Source organism: Benincasa hispida, chromosome 1 (genome assembly GCF_009727055.1).
Source record: "Benincasa hispida cultivar B227 chromosome 1, ASM972705v1, whole genome shotgun sequence".
NCBI classification, from domain to species: Eukaryota; Viridiplantae; Streptophyta; class Magnoliopsida; order Cucurbitales; family Cucurbitaceae; genus Benincasa; species Benincasa hispida.
In genome coordinates, this window is record NC_052349.1 from 8,894,536 (window position 1) to 8,905,985 (window position 11,450).

The following is an 11,450-nucleotide window of genomic DNA, read 5'->3' on the forward strand; positions in this document are numbered from 1 at the left end:
AAAGATTGGAATAGAGTGAAAATTTTGCTCATAATTAAATCATTAAAATAAAGAGAAATAACGGAAAAACTCAAATTTCACTTCAACAATTTATTTTTACAAGAATCCAACAAAAAAGTTTTTCTAAATTGAATATAGAAAACGTTTCGGATATAAATTAAATACAAAACGTTTCATATCTAAATTATATAGAAAAGCGTTTTAAATCTAAATTAAATAAAGAAAAACATTTACAAATTTAAATTAAATATAAAAATACATTTAGAAATTTTGGGCTAATTTGATGAAAGTCATTCCAACAAATACTAATTGACTAGTAATTCCCAACACATATAACACTATAACTATTATCTAAAAGGGAAAAAAAAGAGAGAGAAATCAAATATTTCTTTCATAGCCTCTTTTAGTTAGTGCTAGTTGGAATATGTGGGTTGCACATGTTTCATAAGCTTGAAACTGAAATGTAAATATATAAGTTGAAACAAAATGTGATTTTTTTATTAAAAAAATCCAATATTAAAAATAAAATGTGATTTTTAAATCTATTTCTTTCTTTGTTAGAGATAAAAGCTGGTGAATAAGATTTCTTTTAATACTTATCTTAAGATAAATAGGGATTGTAAGAGTATTGAGAGACATGTATGACACATAAACTTATTATTTGAAATATAAATAAATTTCACAAAAAAGAACATAATATTAAATATAATAAATGAGAGGGGAATAACTGGGTAACCAAAATATACACTTCCTAAAGAAAACTCAATCTAATCTCCAAAATAAAGTAACCATTGAAACAAAGAGATGTTAGGTGCCTTCTTGCTTCATGCTGCCTACATGAGTCCCAAAAGATTGTATTCGTTAATCTCGGTTTGTTCTACATTGTGGTGCATCAAATTGTTTTTTTTTTTTTTCCTTTTTTTTTTTAATTTTATTTTATTTTTGTGGCTTCCTTTCTCAATATCATAGATCCAAAACCTCAATTTCAACCTAAAGAAATAGGAGAAAAAGAAGATAATATAAATAGAGAATGAGAGGAAAAAGAGGGATAAACAACAAGAAAGAAAAGAGATAAATGATATAAAAATTTTGGAAAATAAAAAATCAAAATTGAAACCAATATATCTTTTGATTTAAATAAACCATTTAAAATGTAATTTTTTTTTAAATCACATTAAAATTATAGTTTTTTAATTTTTTAAAATCCTTTTAGATTTAGATAGTATATTGATTTTTTGTTTTTTTTTTAATTTTTAATTTTTAACATGATTTAGATATTGTTATTTTATTTTTTTTAAAAAAATATTTTTAAAGGTTATTCTTTAAAAAAAAAAAATCTTCTCTTTAACGTGATACTAAGAAAAATAAGATAATCAAATATCGGAGATAACTAAATACTAGTCCAATGTGAAATATAATTTTTTTATGGAAACACATGATTGATATTATTTTTTTGAATGATAAATTTTGAATCAAATATTAGAGATAAATTTAAGTTACATAAAATATCAACTATTTTTTTAATGATTTTAATGTAAAATTACATTATATATCCTATAATCTATACTATCTAAAAGTGACAAAAGGAAAAATCAAAAATTGATAGCTTGAAATAATAATATAAATAATATATAAGTTTGATGAATAAGTGGTTCCATGGTCTAGTGGTCAGGACATTGGACTCTGAATCCAGTAACCCGAGTTCAAGTCTCGGTGGAACCTTCTATTTTTCTATTTTCCTCTCTTTCTCTTTTTCCTTTTTTCAGCCGAAGGCAATGGAAATTCATGGCTCTACAAATTACAATACTTCCAATTGGAGACGGCTACCTATTCACAAACGAACTGTTCTTCACCGGCCGGCGTTTTCCTTTCAACTCCTTCTTCTATTCTGATATTTTCCGATGGACCGCGAGACACAACTGAAAATCGAGGAAACCGTGATTGATGTATTGAAGAAATCGAACATGGAAGAGACGACGGAGTTTAAAGTTCGAGGCCAGGTTGAAGAACGACTTGGAATCGATCTTTCAAATAGAGAATACAAGTTGCTGGTGAGGAACGTGGTCGAGAGCTTTTTACTTTCAATGTCGGAGAAGGTCTGTATGGGGAAAGAGGATGAACCAGGGCCTAGTGTTCGTTACGAGAATAAACCGATGGATCAAGAGATAGCCCCCAAGGAGTTTAACGATGATGGCGACCTTGTGATTTGCCGGGTAAATCAAAGCCATATCCTTGTTGATTCTTGAAAATAGCTGTAGTGAGTTGGAAGCATCTGCTGAACTTAGTTGTATGAAATCTTTAGGTTTGTACAAAGCTTCTGGTTCTTCTGTAGTTAAGTAAACTATAAAATTGTACATGTTTCTATGGCTACATTCTTATATATTCTTTTTTCTTGATCATTCTGCATCAAAAGGTTAGATTGTGGAAGAAACTGCATTCTCTTGCATTTGTGCATTATGATATAAAGTATAGAATTATCTATGTTTATGAGTGAAGAAATGATCATTTAGACAAGAACTTCACGGCACTGCACTTCAATTGTTAAAATTGTCCTTTTGTCCAAATTTTGGCTCTACGATTTATAACCTATCTATAATTTTGTTTCTTATTAGCGAAGGGTTTTTTTGGTTTATTTCAGCTTTCTAATAACAGGAGTGTGACAATTCATAAATTTAGAGGGGCAAATATGGTATCAATTAGGCAGTTTTTTGAAAAAGATGGGAAGCAGCTTCCTACTCTTAAAGGTGGGCATTATGCATTGGTCTCTTCCTTTACTCTTATGGTGATTCTTCTTATTTCACCCTAACACATTTGGATGAGGTGATATGTTGAAAAAATTCTGAGAACGCGATTCTATTTGATGATGTTAACTTCATTCACCTTTTACCTTTTTTTTTTTTTAAAGTTTTTTTGTATAGCTGGGAGGTGGGTTGAAAGTGCTAGATTAAGTTATTTATTAACAGTATAATTTGTTTTCCAAGAGGAAGAAGCAACGAAAACTTTAAGATCCCAAATGTCTTCCCATAGTCTTCTGACATTCTGCAAAATTCTTCTATTCTTTTTTAAACTAAATGTCCACAAAAGGCTTATGTTTCTCCAGGGAATTGTAAGCCCAATGTCTCATATGAAGCCAATTTTAACGTCCTCAGAGAAGCTCAATGGAAACTTAAAACACTGAACAGCTTCAACCAAGTTCTTTTGAGTAAAAATATAATCCCAAAAAAGATAGCTGGCTGATTCAACATTTCTACAACAGAAAGAAAGCTGAATACACTAACAATAAAATTTCAGCACATGAGAACTTTCATTTGCCAGAAGATGGAGAACTACATTGAGTTATTAAAAATATGAATATGAGATGGAAATGTTAGATCTTACAAGGTTCTTATCCAACTTTGTGAAGCTAAAATGAACAGAACTTGCCACAATTCAGTTCAGTGATCAGAAACTCAGATGTCAAACTCTTCTTTACAACACTATTCAAATTATGAATGAAGATGTTTGTATTAAAAAGAGAGAGAAACAAAGAAGGTTGAGTTTCAACTGGACTAATTGTATGAAGCTTTGTCAAGTTTACAACTGAAACCCATGTACATACACTGTTTTAAAAACCTCAAGAAGTGTACACCTAGGCTTGATGAGACAGGTTTGGGAGACTAAAATTCTGAATAATACTTCTGTATGAATTTATTAAAAGTCGAACCGGTTAGCTTAGATACTAACTCGAGGGAACGCCTTAACAACATAGGCTGTGAAGTATTAAAACAGAAACCAACTTACCACATGATAACATAATGTTTTCGGCATAATAAATAAATAAATATAGGGGGGGGGGACCTAAAACTACAAAGCCTTAACTCATTTCACAATTCCATATTGAACTCTAAACCATATAAACCTAAATTAGTTAGGCACTGTTTTGTATTATTCGCTGTCGATTTTGAATTAGACCAGATGGGAGTTTCTTTTGTTTGGGTTTGAACTAGCAAGCCATCTTGCAGTCCTATGTGCCCTGTTTTTATTTTAATTATGAAAATTTATGTTGGTTTTGGAACTGAAAATTTTCACATGGTAGGAATCAGCATGTCAACTGAGCAATGGTCAGCCTTTAAGAGTAATATTCCTGCTATAGAGGACGCCATTTTGCAGATGAAAACAAAAAAAAGGTGAGGATACTATTGTTTCTGAACCTGCTAGTTATAGTTCATCAAATTTATTTTATTGTTAAGATAACTCCAAAGTCATATGCTAGGTTTTCTGGCATCAGTGTCCAATGTAAATTCCAAATTGAATTTGTATTTCATATTTTTATTTGCTAGTCCGTTTAATAACCATTTGATTATGTTTTTAGTTTTGGGTTTATGAAAATTGTCCTCATTTTCTCGCCATTTCTTATAATGGTTTACATTTTTTTAAAGGAAACATTTGAATTCTTAATCAAATTCCAAAAACGAAATAAAATTTTAAAAACTGTTTTTTTAGTTTTCGAAACTTAGCTTGGATTTTGAAAATACATTTGTAAAATTTAGTTAACAAAATAAATAAAATTTGTGTTTATAAGCTTAATTCTCAAAAATCCAATGAGTTATCAAACGAGGCTTAAGTGGTTTTGTCGTGGCATTTAAAAATCTGGACAATAAATATATAGTTCAACTATCTGACTGTACTATATCGTGTAGATCTGAACATGATGCTGATAAAATTGGTGCTGTCTCAGAACTGACGAATAGGGTAACTCCTCCAAATTTTCCAAATGAAACCATTCGATTTGATGGAAAAAACTACAATTTATGGGCAAGTCAGATGGAGTCTTTGCTGCAGCACTTAAAGATTGCTTATGTACTTTCTGAACAATGTCCTACTCCCGTACTTGGGCCAGAATCAAGCTCTGGAAATCCTGCTCAAACCAAGGCTGCTGAACAGAAATGGATGAGTGATGACCGCATGTGTTGCCGCAACATTCTGAACTCCCTCTCCGATAGGCTTTTTAATGAATACGCAACAAAAACGATGAGTGCCAGTGAACTTTGGAATGAGTTAAAATTGCTATATTTTTTGGAGGAGTTTGGCACCAAGAGATCTCAAGTCAAAAAGTATCTAGAATTCAGGATGGTTGAGGAGAAGTCAATATTAGAACAAGTGGAAAAACTTAATAACATTGCTGATTCCATTGTTTCTGCTGGAACGCTTATTGATGAGGATTTTCATGTTAGTGCTATTATTTCAAAGCTCCCACTTTCTTGGCATAGTGTGTGGGTAAACTTAATGCATGAGCAGTATCTTTCCCTCGCGAAGTTGATAGATCGATTAAGAATCGAAGAACAATTACGTACACAAAAAAACTCACATCTCTCAGGAGTGTCGTCGGCTCCTAGTCTGTGTGGCCAACATCATATTGCAAATCACCTGTCGAAGATGGAAGATCCGAAGCTCTCAAGCCTACCACTGAGGAAAAGGGAATGGCAAAACGATGTCAAAACCTTACTCTGCTTGAATTGCGGCAAGGAAGGGCACACATCTCCGAATTGTCCAAGTAGGAAAACATAGCAGATTCTTACTGAGGTAAATATGTCTGACTTCCAAAGATGAAAATAGTGGATTCACGTTTCTTTCAAAGCATGGAATACAATAGTTGATTTGAAATTTTGAACAATTTTCAAGGACTCAGAAACTATCTAAGAGCAAAGTCAAGTTAGGCTCTATGGCCATGTATGTTCATAGCTGATATTCTTGCTATGATTTTAACATAGCTGAATTTCTCTCATTCCCCTTAGCTTAAGTGAATTGCTACGTTTTTTTACACCTTCTGTAGGAATGTAATTGACTCAGGTTGATATCTTCCTGCTATTTTGTATTATGAAGATATAATAAGCTCCTAATTACATTAACGAGGAACTTGTTAATTTTTGGACCATTCTGATGTGCACGTAAATGTTGTTAGTATGGTTACTATCTACATAAAATATTTGTATGATTTATTAGTCACTAGGTGGCTATAACCCATGAACAAAGGGTGTAATAAAAAAGAAGTTATTATATAGGGAGGGAATGAGTGTGGGAGGTGAGAAAGCTGTCTTTGTTGCTTGACTTGAATTTGTCCGAGGGGTGATTGTGTTCAAGTACCTCGAATCATTTGGAACCAAGGTATTTACTAGGGGTGATTGTGTTCAAGTACCTCGAATCATTTGGAACCAAGGTATTTACTACAAGTTCGAATAGTCACGAAGGTATAGAAGAGTCTTGAAAACTTGAAACTAATTTTTAGAACTTGACCAAAACATGGTATTTTGAGCCCAAAATTTACTTTTACATTCCTTTTTGGTCGAAACCAAATTCCATATTAAAAGTTCAGGTTCCCTATTAAACAAGTCTCATTACAACCATTCATTCCCTCAAAAAAAAAAAAATGAAAAAAGGAATTCTATGTTTATCCTTAAATTCTGTCTGTTTTTTTCTCTCTAGTCTTATTGATAAAGGATTTCCCTCCTTACCAAAAGAAAGATGCTTCTTTTACTAAAGGAGAAATCTTTTACCAAAAAAGAGAGAATAAAAATGACCAAAAAAATTAAAAGGAAGCAAAAAAGTATAAAATACATAATAAAAGAAGCATTTAAAATGGGTATGCAAGAACCACTTATAATTTGATTCACCATAAATGTGCAAATTACTGAGTTCTGACCATGATTTTGTTCTCAGAGTGGCATTGTGGTTTGGTTGTTTTAAGTATGTTCGACTGATTTCAAATCATTAAAGTACCAAACAATTTTTTTTATATAGTATTCTCATTTCTTAAAAAAAATAACATTTAAATTCTATTTCAGAAACAAAACCACACTCAAATTTTCTTTTTTCTTTCATTTTCAAAACTTGATTTAAAGCATTATGAAAAGTGAATTAAAAAATATATATATAAACTTACTAATATTACCATTTTTGGATCTTAATATTACCATTGTTCGAATTATTAATATCTCTTATTAATGAAAGTTTGATCTTAAAATATAGTTTTGTTTTTTATTATAGTCCTTTAAGTTTTTGCCAAAAAAAAAAAAAGTGACCTAACTCATTTGGTAGATAAGTGAGGATTAAATTTTTTACTTTTGAATAAGGAAGATCGTTTTTAACTAATCAAAAGAATATTTCAAACCTTTCAAAATATTCGATTATATATTCAAACATAATTTTTAAAAAGAAAAAGAAATCTAAGAAAATATTTATTGGATTAATATTTTATTCAAAGTTATCTGAAAGTTACTTAAAATCTTAGGGTCCAAATAAAATTCGTACATTATTATCCTATATCGAAAATAGAAAGTAACTTTTGCATTTTATTTATAATACTAAAACAAAATTCCCAAAAAAATAAATAATATAAATAAATAAAAATTAAAAAGTGAAGTGATCTTTGGATGCTAGAAGAGTCAGAAGTGCAAGTGGGGTTATTTATGTCATATTTCTTTTTTTTTCTCACTTTATGTAGCAATTGTCCCCTAAATTTTGTCATATTTTTCAGGTTCTGTGGCAATGGCTTCAGTCCACACGCAATGAATTTAGACATTTGAATAATTAATATCTGAAATCCAAATGTCCTTATTTTCCATTATTCACACCTTCCTTCATTTCTCCACTCTTTTTAGCTTTTTTTTTTTTTTTTCCTTTTTTCATCAACATATCAAATCACATTTTTTTTAATTATTTCCCTTTATGGCTAGCGTACCTCCTGATATTTTGTTGATGGAAACTTTATAATCCAATGTCTATTAAAGAAGAAAAATCTGAGAAAAAAATATACAAAGTGTGGTTTAAATTTAGATTTGAAGGGAATCGAAGTTCATATTAATCACTGAGCTACTAGGTTGAGGAGGATTATTGGGCCTATACTAAATCTGTTCGTGTTGGTAATTATCAATTTTAAGAGCCAAACTCTAATGCTCCATTTGAGATTGGTTTTTTTTTTTTTCCTTTTTTGAGAACATGTTTGAAATTGATTTGTGTTTGAGGGTTTTAATCTTTTACGTTTGAGATTGATTTTGAGAGCATTCAACTGTCGGAGAATTTTAACTATTTTTGTTAGAGATTAAATTTGAGAGTATTATGATGTAGGAAAATTTTATTGTTTTTTGAGTTTGATAAAATTGCTCGTGAATGAATTTATTTAGTTTAAAATTAATTTATTAAATAAGTTCATTTCAAGCTAATGGCATAAATTCGTACTATATATCAACCTCAATCTCCCACCTCATATATTATCAAAATAAATAATTAATTAATTAATGTTGATAATCTGGTGTGTTTCTAGCAACTTTTAAACTAATTTTATTTTTCAACAGTTATTTTTTCTTCTTTACTTTTATGATTGACTTCATGTATATCCTATCTCTTCATTTTTCTCCCAACTCTACTTTCTCAACTAATGAATATTTATATTATTAAATAAAATTACAGTCAAACAAAAATATCAATTTGATTCAATCAAAACAACTTTTTTCTACCTCTATATATAAAAAAGTTTAATTAATCATCTTTCAAAAATTTTATATTTCATTTAAAGAAAACTAGTAAAAAAAAAAATTTATTCTCGCCATTATAGCTTTATCACACCATAATTATCCTTTTCATATTTATCAAACACTAATTTACTTCAATCAAATAAAAATACAATTGACAAGAATAATTTTATTAATCACAACAATCTCAAATTAAGTCGGGTAAATATGAGATCATACACTTAAAATAAAAGTTTCTACTTGTATGGGTAAGAATGTATTTTTTTTTTTTTTAGAGCACATCCAATAGAAACTTTATACACAATTATGTGTGTTTAGCTTAGAATAAATCTAGATTGAGCATCTTCAAGTTATAGAGAAAATTTTTAAATGTGTTGGGTGTTAACAAAAAGAAATAAACAAAAACCACAAATTAGTGCCACCTATTACATTCCATGTTCTCTCAAATAAAATTAATTAAAGAAAATAGTTTCTAATTTGTTGTTTCATTGACAGATTTTAAAGCATTTTTCCCTTATAAAGCTAAACCTATTTTAATGTTTAGTGGAGAAGAATTCTAATTTTATTCATAAATAATAATAATCAATCAATATCTTCTTTATAAACTTAAGAGAGGTGAAATTGAAAACGTATGTTAAATTTACATTCAACTGGTCCATCTATCAATTGGACCATCATAAAATTACGATTTATTACTAACTAAACCAAAAGTCTTGTATTAATTGAGTTATTACAACTTCTAAGAAGACGAAAAGAATATCAATTAAAACACGATTATAAGAGAAAATGATGAAACCACATCATTATTTTAGGATGCTCGGTCAAAAGAAAAGAGAGGATGGTAGATGACAAACCAACAACGTAGTTATTAGTAGACCGTTAATGATGGCTCAATCCATAAGAGTCAATTCATGATTCACAATTTTGAGAGTGGTTCTACTCGTAAAAATGTTATTATTACATATTATATATCCGTTTAAAAGTTAGATGTTCGAACTTTTACTCACACATTATTCAACTGTTATGTTTGACATAGAGATGAGGAATTAAGATATATCCTTATTTCAAAAACTTGAAAAAAAAATGGTTGGGAGAAAATTATATTACTATTGATTAAGATAAATGGAAGAAAGATTTAAAAAATAAATTTAATAGTAGAGGACAGAAAGCCATAAGGAAAAAAAATAAAATAAGAAGAATATTGAGTATAATAAATCTAAAATGTTAAATGCAATCATTTTCTGAAAAATACAATACTAAATTACTCACAAGTCACTAAAAAATATAAGAAAATAACTTTCACCTAGACTTTTATGTTTTAACTAGTAAAATCAATCCTATTTGATGGCTATTTGGTTATTGGAATTAAGTTTATTAATATTATTTTCAATTATAAGTTTTTACGTTTGTATATTATTATTTTTTACTGATGTTTTTAAAATTCAAACCTAGTTTTTCTCTTTTTAAATAATGTTGGTAAAGATTTATAATTATTTTTGTAGTTCAACTATAAATTTAAATGTTAAATAGTGAGGAAACAGAATTATAAATTTTTAAAATAAAAAATCAAAGATCAAATAATTATCAATAGAGCATTAAAGCACGTATGTCTCAGTAGCAATCCAAGTCTATCAATAATGGCCTCAAAAAAAATTGTCTATCAAGTGTCAATATATTTCCCATCTTAAATTGGCCATTTACAAAAATATAAATATTGATATCAAGAATTTAATTCTACGGATATATCGATAAAATATTGTTATCGGTGAATATTTCAAATTGCTAATTAAATTATTTTTATTTTCAAATTAAATTATAGATATTGTTATTAATATTTTATTTATATTGAGGTCAATAGATGATTTTATATATATTTTTTAGATATCAATCAATTTATAGAAGCATTCGGTTTATGAATATATCGATTAATAAGATTCCGTTTAGTAACCATTTTGTTTTTTAATTTTATTTTCAAAAATTAAACGTATTGACACTATTTTCACCTTCAAATGTCTTCATTTGTTATCTACTTTTCACCAGCGATTTAAAAAACCAAACCAAACCAAATTTTGAGAAATTTAAAAAAAGTAGCTTTCAAAATGTTGTTTTTGTTTTTAAAATTTGGCTAAGAATTCAACTATCATACTTAACAAAGATCAAAACTATTGTAAAAAAATATTAATAAAATAGACTTAATTTTTAAAAATAAAAACTAAAAATTAAATGATTACGAGAGGGAATCTAAATATTTTAGTCCTCCACCATATGAAAGAAAAGTAAACGTGCAAAATCCCCATATAATAATAATAATAATGCAACAAATGGATGGTGAAATAATTTGAAACGTTTAAAATGGATTATCAAAGTACAATTATTGAAATGTCCAGTGTATAGTGGAAGAACATGTCACACCAAACATTTGACTTCATCTGTTTTATTTTTTATTTTATTCCCCTTCAATAATTTATGAAATTAAATTAAATAGAGAAAAGCATTTCACATGCATCACATGCTTTGTGTGATTAACATGGCATCACATACACCATTCTGAACACTAACTTTCATATTCTTAATGTCATCCTTTTTTTAAAAAAAAAAAAAAAAATCTAAATTATTCTCATTTTTTTGTTTTCACTTTTCATCCTCATCCTCCCCCTAATCCCCTACTACTTTATAGCTTTTCTATTTGGTCCTCATTTTCTAACTTTATTGCTACTACTACCAAACCAAAATGGTTTAAATATGGATGTGGTCCAAACCTGTTTGTCCTTTTACCATTTTAGTCCCCTTGGTTATTTAAAATTTTGATGTCAGTCCCTATACTTTTGTTTACTTTCAAGTTGGTCCTTTTTTTTCAACTTTTAAAGCTACCTGACCAAAATAGAAAGTAAACAGGAATCTAAAATTAAGTACCAAAATGAAAATATCACAAAGCCCAACCAA

The 11,450-nt window shown here is 28.7% G+C and overlaps 1 protein-coding gene and 1 non-coding gene across 2 annotated transcripts; both read left to right on the top strand.

The window, feature by feature from the left end:
* Window positions 1-1,650: 1,650 nt before the first annotated feature.
* On the top strand, window positions 1,651-1,722 carry TRNAQ-CUG. The gene has a single exon. It is a non-coding gene; the product is annotated as a tRNA-Gln (tRNA).
* LOC120070296 lies at window positions 1,723-5,914 on the top strand. The gene is made up of 4 exons (XM_039022214.1): window positions 1,723-2,213; window positions 2,639-2,744; window positions 4,076-4,166; window positions 4,680-5,914. The coding sequence occupies exons 1-4, from the start codon at window positions 1,902-1,904 to the stop codon at window positions 5,545-5,547; spliced, it is 1,377 nt and encodes a 458-aa protein (XP_038878142.1). The 5' UTR covers window positions 1,723-1,901; the 3' UTR covers window positions 5,548-5,914.
* The last annotated feature ends 5,536 nt before the right edge of the window (window positions 5,915-11,450 follow it).